General features: G+C 41.5%; 1 protein-coding gene across 10 annotated transcripts in view; it reads left to right on the top strand.

Annotated features, from left to right (window-relative positions):
- MAPK10 (mitogen-activated protein kinase 10) overlaps positions 1 to 19,659 on the top strand; it is a 652,453-nt gene that overhangs the window by 621,638 nt on the left and 11,156 nt on the right. For 8 of the 10 annotated variants that reach the window (XM_027544951.1, XM_027544956.1, XM_027544953.1 and 5 more), the window contains one exon: positions 909 to 5,710. The exons of 1 other annotated variant lie outside the window; for it this stretch is intronic. In XM_027544951.1, the coding sequence (XP_027400752.1) occupies positions 909 to 1,051 (143 nt within the window). In that variant the 3' untranslated portion in view covers positions 1,052 to 5,710. Of the gene's footprint in view, positions 1 to 903; positions 5,711 to 19,659 lie in introns of those variants that run through there. One more of the 10 variants, XM_027544957.1, reaches the window with a different exon arrangement.

Raw genomic sequence — 19,659 nt, 5'->3', positions numbered from 1 at the left:
TAGCTTTGACTAGACAGACCTCTGTGGACAAAGTAATGTCTCTCCTTTTTAATATGCTGTCTAGGTTGGCCATAGTTTTTCTTCCAAGGGGCAAGTGTCTTTCATTTTCATGCTGCAGTCACAATCTTCAGTGACTTTGGGACCCCAAAAATAAAGTCTGTCACTGTTTCTATTCTTTCCCCATCTATTTGCCATGAAATGATGGGACCAGATGCCATGATCTTCACTGAATGTTGAGTTTTAAGCCAGCTTGTTCACTCTCCTCTTTGACCTTCATCAGGGGGCTCTTCAGTTTTTCTTCACTTTCTGCCATAAGGGTTGTGTCATCTGCATATCTGAGGTTATTGATATTTCTCCCAGCAACACTGATTCCAGCTTGTACTTCATCCAGCCCAGCGTTTCTCATCATGTACTCCGCATATTATAAGTTAAATAAGCAGGGTGACAATAAACAGCCTCGATGTACTCCTTTCCCAATTTTGAATGACTGCTTTAACCCTTGAATAACTTTTGACCAGGGACACTGTGTTGTTATCCTCATGTTCACAGTCTAATGTAGTGCTCTGTATTAGTGGTTCTATGAGGACTTGTCGAATGAATGATGGAGCAGACATCCCCTATCTAGGGTCCCCAGCCTTCAGGATCTAATAATGCTTGATGATCTGAGGTGGAGCTGATGTACTAATAATAGAAATAAATGCACAGTAAAGCTAAGGCACGTGAATCATCCCCAAACCATCCCCCCTTATTGCTCTGTGGAAGAACTGTCTTCCATGAAACCGGTCCCTCATGCCAAAAAGGTTGGGGAGCACTGCCTTGTCGTCTGTGCACACACTTGTCCGCTGAGTGACATCCAGCTGAGTCTAGTTCCAGGTTTAGTCATGTCGGTCTTCGTTTTCTTAGCACAGGTGCAGCCATGAACAGCAGTGAGAGCCTCCCTCCTTCCTCATCCGTCAATGACATCTCCTCCATGTCCACCGACCAGACCCTGGCATCTGACACTGACAGCAGCCTGGAAGCCTCGGCAGGACCCCTGGGTTGTTGCAGGTGACTAGCCGCCTGCCTGCGAAACCCAGCGTTCTTCAGGAGATGATGTGATGGATGGAACACACACGCAGACACGCACGCACACACGCAAACGCAGACACGCAACGACAAGAACGTGGCAAGGGAGAGAATCCGAGTCTAAAATTGAAACACATCTTTCAGCCTGCTTCTTCTCCAGAGTTCTGTATTGCAGCTAAGCCAAATGTATATTTAACTCCTAGTTGCTCTTGCTTTGGTATTCTTCCAATGATGCTTTTACTACAGAAAGCAAATCAAACACAATTAGAGAAGCCTTCTCCATAAAGTGTAATTTTAATGGCTGCAGAACCAGTGACCTGTAACTGCCCTTTCAAATGGCATGACAAGGTGTGCAGTGGCCCCATCCAGCATGTGTGTGTCTCTATCTTGCATCTACCTGCTCCTATTGGCCTAGTCAGATGGATGTAGATACAGATCCGCATGTGTCTGTATTCATACAGCACCACGTACTTAGAGATGCTACTGTCAGTGTCCTCAGGGCTCTCCCAAGACATCACGCACTGGGGTACCACATGGTCCATTTCATGTGATCTATTACTCTGACATAAACCCATCTGTAATATATTGCCAGTATATAAGCTATTTAGTTTGTTAATTGATTAAGCTGTATGTCTTATAAGAAAATGTGTAAAGGGCGGAATATGGGGAGGGAGTGAGTTCTCTTGGACCCTTGAAGATGTAGCTTCCAAATCTGAACTGATTAAATGGCACCTGTAAACCAATTTGTAGAAAGAACATATGTGATGCTTATTATGTACAGTGCGGGGTGGGAGAGGGTAACAGTTTCCAGGTACTGAATGGTTTGACCTTTAGAAGGAAGGTAGGCATAACAGCTGAGGGTCTTTTCTCTGATAGTGAGTGGGTAGGAGAGACTAGGGTAGTGTGGCCATGTGGGAGGAAGAACTAAAGGAGGTATGACCCAGATTTAGGAGACACCGGCATTCCTGTTTTAGAAAGGAGACCCTCATTTATCGTTTGCAAATTATGTGTCACAACTGAGAAGAGATTGGCAGCTAGTGAGGCAGGGTTAGTGTGTCCATATCTGATGGGAACCCTTCTCTGAAATAGACTGGAGCTGCCTCTACGTGGTATCCCTAACAAAAAGTGAGTTTGCCTAGGCTATTTTTAGATTGTGGGTTGTGTTTTCCATGACTGTGCTATTTTCCATGTTTATACCTTGTCAAGGTTTTATTTTGAGAAGAAATATTACTTCCCTCTTCTGGAATTTAAAAAAAAAAAAATTACTTAAAAAAATACCCAAAGCCCAGGGCAATCCTCAGGTTAGCATTTGAAAACATCCACAGACGTTCCTCAGGGGTTTCCCCGACTCCTTAACATGGCCAATGTCTCTTATTTATTTATTTTTTCATAAATTTCAACAATTCAAGAAGGGCTGATCATTTGAGTTTTGTACCACAAGTTGACATGACAGCAATAACTCTGCCCATAAGTTACTCTCCTAAATAGCTTTAGCAATAGAGTGTCTTAAAAGCCATGAAGCATTGATGTCAATGTTTAGCAAAATCTCCTGAATTTAGCTCAAAAATAAATGAAAGTGCTTTCCCAGGCACTTGAAGGAGGCACTGTGAAACATCCTGGTTCCATACAAGGCGATACCAGGATAACTTCTCAGCAATAACAGGACCAGGTCGACCCTTCTCCTCTTATTCACTCTAGTGAAGTATCCATCACAACTCTGCACTCTGACCATTTTGGTGCTCACCAGTGTGGTGGTATTTCACCTGAAGAAGAAGTGAAACACACAGGATGGCTGGTTGAGTGTGAGATGACGGGCAAATGGGATCCCTTGGAAAACAGAGCAGCCAAGAATGCCAGTGCTGTGAAAACTGCCTTAAACACAACGATAGGGAAGCTGTATCTCTTCCTAAGCAATAGAATCAACTCCCACCATCGCCACGGGAGCAATGCTGCCATTTACCAGGGATTGCTTCGCACCATAGATTTCATGACAAGAGGTCATTTGTTCAAAATGGAGAGAAAAATTATTAGACTGTGCAGCTTGCCCCCTGGAATAGAAGTGGCCCAGTGTCTCTATCTTGCTGCCCTTGTTTTTGGTTAATATTGCAGACAATCTGATTGGAAAAACGCTTCCACATTCACATGAGTTCTCTCAATTTTCTTTGTGTCACACTCTCTCAACCCTCTCCCTCACTCCCCCTCCCCCTTTAAAGTTTCTCCTCTCTGCGTTCCTTTTTCTTTGTTTATCTCCTTTCTCTGTGCTCTTCTCTTGCTATACCTGCGGCCTCTCCCCTCCTGGCTCTTTAACTACATGAGATTAAGTGCAGAGAGCACGAAGCTGTTGAAAGAGAGTGAATCCCAGGGAGAATTTCATCAGCCACGAAACAACATCAGGAGACAAAAGGAAATCTCCAGCCAGCCAGCAACTTCAAACCACTTGACAGTTAGACTCTGTCTCATGTATGTGGAAGTGATTTTTTTTTTCCATTCAGATGAAACCAGGCAAGAACTACCCAAAGTCCCTCCCCTTACTTGCTACTTCCACTTGCTACTTACTTACTTCTCTAAACTCCACTAGTCTGGCCTCTCCTGTTGTCTCTTGGAAATGGGTTACCTTCAGCCAGAACTCCCTCCAGTCAAGGGAAAATGAAACAACCTTTATATTGAGATATCATGTATTACAAAGCAAGCTAAGGGTTAGCTTCTTGATAGCTTCTACAATTAATTTTCCTAGATTATCAAAGCAACAGGCAATAGGCCAACAAAGAGAACCATCATTGCAAAAGTCCACCCACCCTTCACAACCTTGGGTCCATTTTATTAGTCCCTTCAGGAGGTGATTATGTTGTTACCAGATCCACAGAATATACTATGTTCTGCACTGAGTCTTCTTTTCTCGAAAAAACAAATATTTCCAGTGCAGTCACCAATTCCTTCAAAAGGTCTCTCCTGCTTTTCAGGTAGGGGGGTGTCAGGTCACTCTTGGGAAAAGTGAAATTCCTGCCTATGGTTGGGGTTCCTTTCGGAATGCAAAGTTGGCCTGACTTTCCTTAAAGGGCAAGTAGTTTCATAGTGATCCTTCAAGAAATGTTTTGTAGTATTTTACAGGAGGGATAGCTACATGTCCATGTGCAGGAGGAACTAGATTTTTGAGAGAGCTTGGCAAAACCACCACCCCCACTTTGATATTTCTATATGTATTCTGTTGGCCAAAAGAGATACACCGGCCTGATAACCAAATTTCTTCTTGTGGAATAAAAACTGATAATAATCTTGCATCTTCAAGAATCTGATGACTGAGCTTTGAGAGAATGTACCCCATAGATGGACCAGGGCCTGGTCTGTTCCCTCCACTTGGAGTAAACTATTTAATTGAAGGCCAGGGAGCTGTATAGTTTTTTTTTTTTTTTTTTTCAATCTGTTATCATTATCAGAAAAATATTACCTAAGGATACTGATAGCAGCTGACTGATAAATCAGGAAATAGGCCTTGACAAATAGAATAAGTAGACTAGGTAAGATTAGATAAATCCTTTTATGACTTGCCAGGGAAGGGTGGGGGGCAGAATAAGCAAAATGGACTTCAAAATTTTAAATAGTCATTGCAAAATCTAAATTATTCCAAATCTATTTCTATGTAATTCTCAACATATGATAATCTAAATCTTAAAAGCATCATGCTCTGTGATGAATGCTATCAACCAGGTTAGCTGAAGAGAATTTATCTTGTATAGCTCAGAGCAAGAGATTAAATAGCCTGAGAAATCTTTGATTCCAACCACTTTGGGTCTGAAGAGAAATCTCCACTCTCTACCCTGCTCACAATGCCCAACATGCATATTGTCCACAGAGATTTTTGAACCCAGAATGGAAACTCCTTTCTCTAAGAACAACAATCAACTTATAATGTACATAGTTACACTAATTATTTTCCATGTGATTAAAATACAAGATTTTATCTCTTTTAGCACTTGGACAGTTCTTTCGCTGTCTGAAATGGCTCACTTTGACTCATTTCCTTGGTCAGCAAGCTGAAATGGAAGATCTCTGTTTGTATATGAACTCCTGTACATCTAACTTTTGATTATGTGGGACCAATGGCCAGTATATCCTAATGGACAGAAATCTCCCACCCCTAGTTAGCACTGAACTGTTCACCTTGCCATGTATATCTTGCAACAAGACCTAATTTACACCTGCCTGTTACTCTGCATGATTGGACTCCAAAGACTATTACAAATGATGAGAATCGTCCTGTGTCCGTGTTTATGAAATGGACTTAAAACACATACACACATTCATACACATCTCATCTTTACAGTTCTAGATCAACCCTGGAAACAAAACTACGCAATCCAGTTTCTTTGCAAGGTCTTAGTGGTGAGAACTGGAAGTCAGCCTGATAGATCAAATGCACTTCAGTGATGTTTAATAAGGATTGAAATTATTTAAATCATTTGTGTCCTTTCTCACTCTTTTTCATTTTGGGTTTTTTTTTTTTTTTTTTTTTTTATTTTCAAGATATTGGTGGAACAAGAGGATGAATGGGGGGAGAACTTTGGCTTTTTTGAACTCTTTGTAGGTGGATATGAAGTTGATACATTGTGATTTCTGTTTCTTATGAACTATTAAAAAACAAAGCAAATCTGCTTCTAGTAACATAAAACCAAATCCAAACCCAGACTGTTGGAATTTGCCTGTTGCTAACTGTTGTCCTGCTGCTCATTGTCTTGGGTTTTATGTCCTGACAGTAGCTCTGAAGCATATCACATGATTTCATTGTGCAGTCTGATTGTGCCAGGGAATAAATAAGAAATGAGGAGTGACCTACTTTCTCACTTTGGGTAATGAGTGTGTAATACATATGTGACCATGTAGAAAGCTCTACTTTCATTTGAGATTAGTTTCTCCTAAAAATAGCCTTCATTTCTGTCTGGAGATGTTGGTTGTACATCTACAACTCATATAAGTTTCCTTTAAGGTGTAAAATCGGTGAAGAAGGAAAAAATAATTTTCTGAGGGTATTAGGTGAGTAAAACAGGGTTAAATATCAGGTTAATTTATCAGAAGTCCTGATCAGTTTAGTCATTACTCGAGAGAGGTCAAAGTTGTTTTGTGTGTGTGTGTGTGTGTGTGTGTGTGTGTCTACATGGTAGTTAACCTTACTCCTCTTTGAATTTATGATTTTATGTCTTGATAAGGTCACCAAACCCATGTTAAGCTGGAAACATCTGAAAAATTGAGGAATGGCCTTCTATTTCTATAAATGCAATGTTTTATTTAACCAGCTAACTATTACAAAGAAAATCTGGAAGATAAACATATCTATTCTTTTGAGTTAACACAATTTAGTTTGGGTGAACTCCAGGAGTTGGTGACGGACAGGGAGGCCTGGCGTGCTGCAATTCATGGGGTCACAAAGAGTCGGACACGACTGAGCCACTGAACTGAATCGAACCTATTATATATGAGAAAAATAGAAACCAAAAGCCATTTGTTATCTCTGGCATAGCTTCTATTTTAAATCACATATCTTTACTCTGTTAATAAAGTAAGTTTAAAAGTGGCCAAGTATAGGTACCTGAAAATACAATATTAAGAAGGGGAATCACATGCCATAAGACTGCTCATGGATAGAAAGGATCAGAAGGAGTTATTGGTGCACACCAGGTGCCATGAAAAGTTACCAAATATGTGGGTCATTTTGAGCACATTTACAGTGAGACTAAAGATATCTTGAAAACTACCTTTCTTGCTTGTGCAATAACCACCCTAGAAGGAGGATTCTTTTTGCTCAGCAGTTGCACTGGGTTGTACTCAAGCTAGAGGTTTTTGACCTTACGGATTTATCGGAAAGCTACTTGTTGCATGTCTTTCCTCTCTGAATTTTGAAAGGCATGCCTGGAAGACATTTGCAAGTAGTGAAACACACTGAAAACGCTCTTGTCTCAGGTCAGTTCACATCAGGGACCATTGAACATGGCAAGTCATCTCCCCAGGTCCAGACTGAATTTGATCTGTTCATCCTTTTAGATCAGTGTCTTCTCTTTTGTTACTGAAACAAACTGTAGACATGTACAGTTCCTAAGCACATGAGATATGATGGTACATACACAAGAATCAAACACCACTTTGGAATTTCCCATCCTCTCTTGTCACATATTAAAGACTTGTTTATCATAGTATAAAACGCAATGTAAAAGAAGTCTGAAGTGCAATTTAGAAGATTCAAATTTTACTCCATGGTTCACTTCCGTGACACTGAACTTCTGGTTCTGTCCTTCTTTTCCTTCTTTTTACCCAATGATCCACGTTGTCTGCAACTCGAAAGCAGATATAAAATGTTATTCATCTTAAAACCTCTCCACACTCTTCCTATAAAAGTGTATCTCTCACAATTTGCTTTTCACAAACACATTTATATTTGCATTTGTCAAAGGATTGTTTATGAACAACTATACACAAAATCAATTTTTATAAACCAAATAATATTTTACATGGACTAAGGAAACTGTTGATATTAAAGTGCTTCTTTTATGAAAGGAAGACTTTCAAAAAGCCATTGCTTATTTCTTAATGTTAGTATTTTGCAAACTTGGATTTGGTGCAAATCAAGCTCTCAGAAAATTGCTCTAAATTTCTAATTTAAATTCTGAGTTACATTCTTAAGTGGCACATTCATTCACTCCAAGGCCATTTGTTGAACATCTCTCTCTGTGTCCTTGTAGGAGATAAATACAATATAGTTCTTATCCTCACAACTACAGAGTAAATAAAGCCTAACAGTTTAAAAATAAGTGGTTAAAGCAAAAAATCTTTAACTCATCTATTACTTTCTTTTAAAATAATAACGTGTTCAAATTAGTGGCATGATTTGAATGATTCCATTTTTATTATTCTTTTAAAGCAAATGAAACACGGAATCTGCTCCTTTTGATGTTATCATTTTGTCTAATCGTACATAAGTACAATTAATGAAGGGCTTCACTGGTGACTCAGCAGTAAAGAATTCTGCCTGCTGATGCAGGAGATGTGGGTTGGATCCCTGGGTTGGGAAGATCTCCTGGAGAAGGAAATGTCACCCCACTCCAGTATTCTTGCCTGGGAAATCCCATGGACAGAGGAGCCTGGGCAGAGTCCATGGGGTGCCAAAGAGTCGGACCACACTTAGCAACTAAACAACAACAAACAAATTTCAGTCTCCAGAAAAAGGGAGAAATGTGATGGCATTTTGATACCTTGCCAATGACTTATGATATTTGTATCCTGGGGGAAAAATAGATAAGAAGTTCAGAGGCTAGAAAACAACAACAACAAAAATAGCGTGGATGCTTTTTTCTACATAATATAAAGTTCATTTTGATACATGTTTCTTCCGAGAGCTATTGGGCCTGAATGCTGAGCTTGAGGCTCATATTTCAAAATATCCAAATGAGTAAATAACATCACAGCAGATACTGGAGTCTCTCTGCAGTGATGCTCTCATAGGAAGCCAAATCTTTGAAATTTGTTCAGTCTGTGGGGGTTGTTGGAGCCCTAAAATAAGGTAGAGTTTACTCATTTGTTATTTTCTGTTAGAAACTCCAACTCAGAACATCACTGAATATGTGAACCAGAAACTTGACATTGAACTCTGAACATTCACTCACTGACCCATGCCACAGATATTAAGTACTTCAGTCCTCCCATGATTGTTCTATGCACACTGAAAAAGTGAAAGTGAAAGTCATTCAGTTGTGTCCGACTCTTTGCGACCCCATAGACTATACAGTCCATGGAATTCTCCAGGCCAGAATACTGGAGTGGGTAGCCTTTCCCTTCTCCAGGGGATCTTCCCAGCCCAAGGATTGAACCCAGGTCTCCCTCATTGCAGATGGATTCTTTACCAGTTGAGCCACAGGGGAAGCCCAAGAATACTGGAGTGGGTATCCTATCCCTTCTCCAGCGGATCTTCCTGACCCAGGAATCGAACCGGGGTCTCCTGCATTGCAGGCAGATTCTTTACCAACTGAGCAATGAGGGAAGCCCAAGGTCTTGGATAACACTAAGAAAACAGACAAAGTAGTTAAAAGGATAAGGCATGATAAGGGGTATCATTTAGATGAGGTGATCAGAGCAAGGTTCTCAGAAGAGGTGATATTTCAGCAGAGACCTGAATAAAGTGAGGGAATGAGTTATATTAGTATCTGAGGGACAAGCAAGTTCAGAGGCCTTGGAGTAAGAGCTTGTTTATATATTCTTATAAGAATTCTTATATTGACAAGAATGACAGTCTTGTGAATAAAGGGCTTCCCCAGTGACTCTGTGGTAAAGAATCTGCCTGGCCAATTCAACAGACTGGGGAGATGTGGGTTTGATCCCTGGATCGGGAAGATCCCTAGGAGGAGGAAATGGCAGCCCACTCCAGTATTCTTGCCAGGAAAATTCCATGGACAGGGGAGCCTGCTGGGCTGCAGTCTAGGGGATCTCAAAGTGTCAGACAAAACTAAGCACACACTGCCTCTTGTGAATAAAGCATAATGGACAAGAGAAGTGTGATAATAAGTGAAATTGAAGAGATAGAAAGAGTCAGAGCATGGCAAGATCTTGGGCTTTGATTCTATCATGGGAAGATGATGGATAGAGTTGAGCATGGAAATGCCATAATATTTCTTTTTAAAAAGTATCTCCCTTGCTGCTGAGTAGAGAGAGGAGGTTAAGAAAAAAGACAAGAATGGAAACAAAGAATCCATTGTAAGGTGTATCAGGAGTCCAGAAAGGCAAGATGGAACTTGGGCTAAGAAGAGCTGGTGCTGAGAAGGAGTTGGAGTCAGAGTCCAATTAAGGATATGTTGTGAAGGTAGAGTTGACGAGATCTGCTGATAGATTGAAATGTGATACGGAAGAAAGAGATGAAGGAATGATTGTACTTTTAAGAAATATAAGCTGCAAGGTAAATGATGGTGTGGTTGACTGAGAATGATGGGCTAGAAACATATTTGTGAAATGTTGTTGGAAATTGTGAAAACTTGTTGGAAATGTCAGTTCATTAGATACTCATATGAAGTAGCTGGAGTTTCTATGAGGTTGGAGGTAGGAAAGAAGTTGAGCTGAAACATAAATTTGAGACTCATAAGTGTTGATTGAAACAAGGAGATTATAAGAGGCTTTTAAGAGGCTGAGGGTAGATAAAGAAGAAGAGTCCGAAGATGAATGTACCTCTTGTTCCAACATACAGAAGTCAGGAACAGGAGGGTGTTCTAAAGAATGTCTAGTAAAGCAGAGGGAAAACTAGGAGCATGTGCTATCCTGGAAGCCAAACAAAGTGTTTCAAAAATGAGGGAGTGGGCACCATGGACAATGTCACCGAGCAGTGAGGATGGAGATGGAAGATTGGCGATTGGACTTGGTTTTATGAAGGTCATGGCTCACCTTGACTACAGTAGTTTCTCTGCAATTTTGAGCAAGAAAGCATGATTCCACTGAGTTCAAGAGAACATGGGAAGCAAGAAGCTAGAAATGAGGTCAGAAAATTCACGTTTTGTTTTTGTTTTTTTTTTCTGAAAAGTGAAGCAGAAGAGTGATGTTGAAATTAGATATATATATATATAAGATGAAAGGATTTTTTTAAGTTACCAAAGTGTAAGTATGTATGGGAGGGCTTAATAGCTAAGAGCGAAATATCTAATGCAAGAGAGAAAGAGTATCTATTTGAAGGAGCAATATTCTGGAATAGGAGAGGTGTGCTCTCAAAGAGGAATCATTGGCCTGGGTGGGGCAGGCAGCAGGTTTTTGGAAAAAGAGCTAAGGTGGTGTGTACAGTGCAGATGTAGGTTGTCTGGTAGATATGACGATGAAATGTTAAAACAGGGACTTCCCTAGTCATCCAGAGGAAAAGCCTCACCTTCCAGTGCAGGGGGTGTGGGTTTGATCCCTGGTTGGGGAGCTAAGATCTCATGTGCTTTGTGGATTTTTTTTTTTTTTCTCAGTAAAAAGAGCCTATCAGTAAGTAAGTTTATATAAGTAAGATTATCAGCTGAATATGAGGATAGAAAGAGCTCATGGGGCTTATGAAGTGTGAAATAGACCTTAAAAATTACAAAGATAAGTTACTGGACAACAATGAGAGAGAAATGAGCCATTTTTATATAAGGTAGACAAGTCAATCAGTGATCCTCTGCTCTTCAGCCACGTTTAGTTTTTTATCTTTTTTTTTTTTTTAAACTTTACAATATTGTATTAGTTTTGCCAAATATCGAAATGAATCCGCCACAGGTATACCCGTGTTTCCCATCCTGAACCCTCCTCCCTCCTCCCTCCCCTACCCTCCCTCTGGGTCATCCCAGTGCACCAGCCCCGAGCATCCAGTACCGTGTATCGAACCTGGACTGGTGACTCGTTTCATACATGATAATATACATGTTTCAATGCTATTCTCCCAAATCTCCCCACCCTCTCCCTCTCCCACAGAGTCCATAAGACTGATCTATACATCGGTGTCTCTTTCGAAGTCTCGTACACAGGGTTATTGTTACCGTCTTTCTAAATTCCATATATATGCGTTAGTATACTGTATTGGTGTTTTTCTTTCTGGCTTACTTCACTCTGTATAATAGGTTCCAGTTTCATCCATCTCATTAGAACTGATTCAAATGTATTCTTTTTAATGGCTGAGTAATACTCCATTGTGTATATGTACCACTGCTTTCTTATCCATTCATCTGCTGATGGGCATCTAGGTTGCTTCCATGTCCTGGCTATTATAAACAGTGCTGCAATGAACATTGGGGTACACGTGTCTCTTTCCCTTCTGGTTTCCTCAGTGTGTATGCCCAGCAGTGGGATTGCTGGATCATAAGGCAGTTCTATTTCCAGTTTTTTAAGGAATCTCCACACTGTTCTCCATAGTGGCTGAACTAGTTTGCATTCCCACCAACAGTGTAAGAGAGTTCCCTTTTCTCCACACCCTCTCCAGCATTTATTGCTTGTAGACTTTTGGATCGCAGCCATTCTGACTGGCGTGAAATGGTACCTCATAGTGGTTTTGATTTGCATTTCTCTGATAATGAGTGATGTTGAGCATCTTTTCATGTGTTTGTTAGCCATCTGTATGTCTTCTTTGGAGAAATGTCTATTTAGTTCTTTGGCCCATTTTTTGATTGGGTCATTTATTTTTCTGGAGTTGAGCTGTAGGAGTTGCTTGTATATTTTTGAGATTAGTTGTTTGTCCATTGCTTCATTTGCTATTATTTTCTCCCAATTTGAAGGCTGCCTTTTAGTTTTTTAGATGAAGGTTAGGAGGAATCAGAAATTGGATTTAGCCAAAGTTGAGTTCTTTTCTTTGCTTCCCAGATGAGTGGAGTGGTGGAAGAGAAGATGAAGGGATTTGAGAGTGGAGTGTGTGAGCGCGTGCTCAGTTGTGTCTGACTCTTTGGCACCCCATGAGCTGTAGCCCACCAGGTTCCTTGGTCCATGGAATTTCCCAGGCAGGAATACTGGGATGGGTTGCCATTTCCTACTCCAAGGAATAAATATGATGGACAGCCACAGAAGCTAAGTTGGTCAAGGAGGGAAGTGATGCCATGAGGGATGACATGAGGGGATAATAATTTGTGAAAATTTAGGCAAGCCCATGACTCTGAGATACTTTGGGAGCATTCAAGAATTGTTGGAGTGATGGTGCAAAAAGGAGTGATCTATAAAGAGAAGAAGAGATAATCAGAGAGTGGATACTTGGTATAGACATTTTGGTGATGGTGCAGTTATTTTTAGGCTGTTTATTATCACCTCACTTGTTTAATTTGTATGCAGAGTACATCATATGAAATGCTAGGCTTGAGAGTCCCTTGGACTGCAAGGAGATCAAAGCAGTCAATCCTAAAGAAAATCAGCTCTGAATAGTCACTGGAAGGACTGATGCTGAAGCTGAAGCTCCAATAATTTGACCATCTGATGCAAGAGCTGACTCATTAGAAAAGACCCTGATGCTGGGAAAGATTGAGGGCAGGAGGAGAAGGGGATGACAGAGGATGAGATGGTTAGATAACATCACCGAGTAAGTGGACTTGATTTGATCAAACTCTGGGAGATAGTGAAGGACAAGGAAGCCTGGTATGCTGCAGTTCATGAGGTCACTGTATCAGACATGACTTAGAGACCCAAGAACAGCAACAATTTTTTGTAACGTCATGGTGTGAGGTCAACCTTGGGCACAGGTGGCTGACGTTTGGGCAAAGGAAAACAAGACTTTTCAGGACCGAGTAGGTCAAGGAGCTGTGTGGCCAGATTGGTATATGACAGAGAAATAGAGGTTAGGACAAACAGCTGATTAGATGCTAAAAATACTCTTGCATGTGACATGTACTTCCAAGAAGCTTCTTAGGGAGGAGAGAGGATCAACCCTCTGAAAGTAGCAATAAAAAGCAAAGAGAGACCTTCCTCCCCATCAGGCTAATGATAATTGTGGGAATTATCATTTGTGTTGAATTGTGTTGTGGGAAGGAAAAATAGGCCACCCTGGAGAAGGCTGCAGGACAGCCATGTCTTTAGGACATAGCTGCTTCAGGAAAGATGGAGAGGGGATGCTGGCAGATCTAGAAGGTGTAATGGAAAGGTTGGGGAATAATGGGAGAGGGATCAGAGTTTGAAGCAAATGTGGGAATGTGCTGAGCAAGATGGGGATGAGCTCACAGGTGGAGACAAGTGACAAGGACCATTAGCTACTTCGATGAAAAGTAACAGAGGGTGAGGGCTTCCCAGGTGGCCCAGCAGCATCCACCTGCCAATGCAGGAGTTAGGGGTCGATCCCTGGGTCAGGAAGATCCCCTGAAGAAGGAAATGGCAAGCCACTCCAAGAATTCTTGCCTGGGAAATCCCATGGGCAGAGGAACCTGGCAGGCTATAGTCCATAGGGTCACAAAAGAGCCAGACACGACTGGGCAACTAAATGGCAACAACAACAGAGGGCGAAGTGTGGGAGCCTGTTCTAATTGGCTAAGAGTCGTTAGCCAATTCTAATGACTTGTGGAGGCAGGGAATGTGCGTGTTGGGAGGAAAGGGCTAGGATGGACTTAGTGTTTTCACAAATTCTTAAAGGGCTCCCCTCAGAGCCAAGAGATAGCTTTGCTCCAAGCAAATAGTCCAACTTGACTCCTCATTCAGAAAATTCAGTGTTATCCTGTTACCTGTACTCTCCACTTAAGAAAGGGACCCCCTGAGTTAAAACAAAAGGACTCCTACCTGTGTGGGCTGGTCTCGCCTGGGCTTGACCCTCGAGGGGCTATGATGACAGCAGGTACATGTAGTCCATAAATAAAGAGTGGCATTCGGCCCTGGACCTGAGCCACAAATGGGATGTTAAACAACACACTTTTCATTGGCTAAACTTTGCCCTCAAAGCTCTAGAGTAGGTTCAGTAAAGTCAGGCTGCCTGGGAAACTGTTCGTTATCCAAGTCACTTGGCAACAAGAGGCACTTCAGCTGGGCAGTTCTAACACTTGGCTCATTTCCCACTGGTCCCATTAAGAAGACTATAAAGAGAATAATGAAAGAGACCTACAGGAGCCACCGATCCAGCACTCTTTCCCTGTGGTCTGTGAATTCAAACAAGGCAAAACACTTCATGCCCTGGCTGCTTCCTTTGAATAAAAGAGTAGAAGCCTCCTGGGACCTACGTGTGTTTTCAAGTCTCACAGGGTGCAGGAAGGTTAGGTAGAAGGCCACCTCAATGGCACAGGCTGGATAGGGCATCTTGTGTATTTGAAAAGGCCCCCTCCCTGGAGTCTGTAGCACAAGCACCTTCGTACATGCTGTTCCATGTGTGCTCCAGGGAGGTCTTGGCTCCAAACTGCCTCCCTGTCTGATTACATCCAACTCATCCTTTAGGGCTCATGTCATAGTGATGGCTCTTCGGTGCCTTGCCCAGCCTCACCTCTGTGGTCTTTTAACATCTGCCATACATCTCATGTGGAAATTATTATAAACTAGGCTGAGCACCGAAGAAGTGATGCTTTTGAACTGTGGTGCTGGAAAAGACTCTTAAGAGTTCCTGGGACTGCAAGTAGATCACACTAATCAGTCCTAAAGGAAATCAACCCTGAATAGTCATTTAGAAGGGCTGTTGCTGAAGCTCTGATACTTTGGCCACCTGATGCAAAGAGCCGATTCATTGGAAAAGACCCTGATGCTAGAAAAGATTGAAGGTAAAAGGAGAAGGGGGTGGCAGAAGATGAGATGGTTAGATAGCCATCACTGACTCAAGGGACATGTTGTTGTTCAGTCACTAAGTTGCGTCTGACTCTTTGTGACCCTGTGAACTTCAACACGCCAGGCTTTCCTGTCCTTCAATATCTCCTGGGGTTTGCTCAGATTCATGTGAATCTAAGCAAACTCTGGAGATAGTGGAGGACAGAGGGGCCTGGCATGCTGCAGTCCATGGAGTCACAAAGAGTTGGACATGACTTAGCAACTGAAGAACAACAAGGTATCCCAGGGCAGCTCGCCTCCTGCTAGTCTAGAATGTGGACTCCTTCAACGAATATTCACTAAAGGTGATGCTGATATGACTGTAGGCGTGTTCACTGGCCACATCCTTAGGCACGTTCACCGTATTTTACCTAATACCTTTAATGCCCATTGTCTTCCTCTGTGTCCACATAGACAAAATTGATGGACAGTTAGAGGTGGTTCTTTAGATTTTATTCCCAGATTATGGATGTAATTGTATTAATTCCAAATAGAAAGGATGCTTTTAGCATGCCTCTCTCTTGTCATCAATCTCGGTAGATCATCCGAGAAAAGGTAAAATTAGAGTCCTTGAGACAGGGTCACAATTACAGCCTCTGCTGCTGTGCCTGCTAGTGCTTCATTGCTGGTCCGTTTCCCAAGGCCAGAACCCAGCTATGAGCTCCAGAAGCATCCTTTTAACAGGAGTAATTTGGGAGCCAACAGCTACCATTTATAGAATACTTCAGTTCAGTTCAGTTCAGTTCAGTCGCTCAGTCGTGTCTGACTTTGCGACCCCATGAATTGTAGCACGCCAGGCCTCCCTGTCCATCACCATCTCCCAGAGTTCACTCAAACTCATGTCCATCGAGTTGGTGATGCCATCCAGCCATCTCATCCTCTGTCGTCCCCTTCTCCTCCTTCCCCTAATCCCTCCCAGCATCAGAGTTTTTTCCAATGAGTCAGCTCTTCACATGAGGTGGCCAAAGTACTGGAGTTTCAGCTTTAGCATCATTCCTTCCAAAGAAATCCCAGGGCTGATCTCCTTCAGAATGGACTGGTTGGATCTCCTTGCAGTCCAAGGGACTCTCAAGAGTCTTCTCCAACACCACAGTTCAAAAGCATCAATTCTTCAGCGCTCAGCTTTCTTTACAGTCCAACTCTAACATCCATACATGACCACAGGAAAAACCAGAGCCTTGACTAGATGGACCTTTGTTGGCAAAGTAATGTCTTTGCTTTTCAATATGCTATCTAGGTTGGTCATAATTTTTCTACCAAGGAGTGTCTTTTAATTTCATGGCTGCAGTCACCACCTACAGTGATTTTGGAGCCCAAAAACATAAAGTCTGACACTGTTTCCACTGTTTCCCCATCTATTTCCCATTAAATGATGGGACCAGATGCCATGATCTTAATTTTCTGAACACTTAATATATGCCAAATACAGTGCTAATCACTTATTCATGCCTCAAAAAAATCTAATAAGGAAAAGACACTATTATTATCCCAATTTTACATAAAAATGAACAGGCTTACAAACTTGATGTAACTTCCTTTAAGCTTATATAACTTCTAAGCTGCAGAGCTGGGATTATGATCCAGGTCTCCTAATGCAAAAGTTCATGAATTTTCTCTTCTAGGATGCTACACCAAGAAGGCACAAATCTGCAATATAAGGAACACTGGGGTTTGTGGTCTGCTTCTTGGGGCTTCCCTGGCGGCTCAGCAGTAAAGAATCCACCTCCAATGCAGGAGGCATGGGTTTGATCCCTGAGTCCAAAAGGTGCCCTGGAAAAGGAAATGGCAACCCATTCCAGTATTCTTGCCTGGAGAATCCCTTGAACAGAGGAGACTGGCGGGCTACAGTTCATGGGGTTGGAAACAGTTGGACATGACTTAACAACTAAACAACAACCCCAGTCTTTAATCCACTCCTGCATTTCCAATGAAAGATAATTATATCATTAAAATTATGGCAGTATTAATTATATGAATTAATTTTATATTATATCATATTAATTATATCTTTAAAAAGAGATTTAAACTCTCTTACCTAGCATTGATATAATTTTATAAAAGGAATCCTCAGCTTGTGAATAAATTGGAATGACACTATTTAAATTCTACTTGGAGTTTTTAGTCACTTCATGATAAATTTACATATAAAATCTGCACTTTAGTTAGCTTGATGGCATGGGCATTTCTGTTTTAAATGTTCATTAAAGGATACATAGCCATATAGTTTGATAAGTCAAACCAGTACTATAGACTCACTTGGAAGCAAGTCTTTTTTCCTGAGCCCATAATGTAAAAATCATCACAGTTGTCTAAAGAGTTTTAAAGAAATGTATGCAGAATGCAGCAAATGAACCCTCAACACTACCTATTATTTCCAATTTATTCTTATGTCAATTTCCCATTGATATTTTTCTAGGCTTTCAGCTGAATTAATATAAAAACCAATAAAAACCCAGATGGACAAGTTGCTCATGGCATGCATTGACTGAAGATTGTCATCACTATTTATAATTAAGATTAATAACAGTATCCCTCATAAAGCAAAGACAAAATTTATTGCTAACTCTCCATGCTGATACTCTGTGGCATAACAATGGTGAAGAATGTGTGTGCTCAGTCGTGTCTAACTCTTTGTGACCCCATGGACTGTAGCCCACCAGGCTCCTCTGTACATTAAATTTTCTAGGCCAGAATATCGGAGTGGTTTTCCATTTCCTACTCTAAGGGATCATCCCAACCCAGGGATCAAATCTGCATCTCTTGCATCTTCTGCATTGGCAGGCAGAATTCTTTACCATTGTTTCACCTGGGAAGGCCAGTGACGATGGAGGAGGAGGCACTTAAAATCGATAAGATATCTTTCTGGTGCCTTAAGAAACTGCATTTATCAATAGAGTTAGTTATCATCTTCACTTTACAGATGAAAAAACTAAGGCTCAAAGGTTAAATGACTTATCATTTTTTTGTGCCTTGCCTGAGGCATATTCAGTCCAGTTCAGTTCAGTTGCTTAGTCATGTCTGCCTCTTTGTGACCCCATGGACTGGAGCTCACCAGGCTTCCTTGTTTATCACCAACTCCCGGAGCTTGCTCAAACTGATGTCCATCGAGTCAGTGATGCCATCCAACCATCTCATCCTCTGTCATCCCCTTCTCCTCCCACCTTCAATCTTTCCCAGCTTCAGGATCTTTTCCAATGATCAGTTCTTCGAATCAGGTGGCCAAAGTATTGGAGCTTCAGCTTCAGCATCAGTCCCTTCAGTGAATATTCAGGACTGATTTCCTTTAGGATGGACTGGTTTAATCTCCTTCCAGTCCAAGGGACTCACAAGAGTCTGCTCCAACACCATAGTTCAAAAGCATCAATTTTATGGTGCTTAGCTCTCTTTATGGTCCAACTCTCACATCCATACACAATTACTGGAAAAACCATAGCTTTGACCAGATGGACCTTTGTGGACAAAGTAATGTCTCTGCTTTTTAACATGCTGTCTAGGTTGGTCATAGCTTTTCTTCCAAGGAGCAAGCATGTTTTAATTTCATGGCTTCAGTCACCATTTGCAGTGATTTTGGAGCCCAAGAAAACAGCCCACTGTCTCCATTGTTTCCCCATCTATTTGCCATGAAGTGATGGGATCAGATGCCATGATCTTAGTTTTCTGAATGCTGAGTTTTATGCCAGCTTTTTCATTCTCCTCTTTCACTTTCATCAAGAGGCTCTTTTGTTTCTCTTTGCTTTTTGCCATAAAGTTGGTGTCATCTGCATATCTGAGGTTAGTGATATTTCTCTGGCAATCTGGATTTCAGCTTGTGCTTCATCCAGCCTGCATGTACTCTACATATAAGTTAAATAAGCAGGGTGACAATACAGCCTTGACGTACTCCTTTCCCAATTTCCAACCAGTCTGTTGTTCCATGTCCGGTTCTAACTGTTAAGATGCTTACTTCTGTATGGTTCTCAGCTTCCTGCAATTACCATTCCACTTTGCTGCTTCCTAAACTGCTTTTTAACTTGGTGAAGAAAACAATCAGACATGGACAAGGGTAAAAGGGATATATATAAATTGGGAGCACAAAGCACAACTAACCTTCCATTGAGATCTTAGGAAGCTTTAAAGGGGAGCTGACATTTGATGAGAAATGCTGGGCTGGATGAAGCACAAGCTGGAATCAAGATTGCCAGGAGAAATATCAATAACCTCAGATATGCAGATGACACCACCCTTATGGCAGAAAGCGAAGAAGAACTAAAAAGACTCATGATGAAAGTGAAAGAGGAGAGTGAAAAATTTGGCTTAAAGCCCAACATTCAGAAAACTAAGATCATGGCATCTGGTCCCATCACTTCATGGCAAATAGATGGGGAAACAGTG

This window comes from Bos indicus x Bos taurus, chromosome 6 (assembly GCF_003369695.1).
Source record: "Bos indicus x Bos taurus breed Angus x Brahman F1 hybrid chromosome 6, Bos_hybrid_MaternalHap_v2.0, whole genome shotgun sequence".
NCBI lineage: Eukaryota > Metazoa > Chordata > Mammalia > Artiodactyla > Bovidae > Bos > Bos indicus x Bos taurus.
This window is presented reverse-complemented; position numbering and strand designations above follow the sequence as displayed.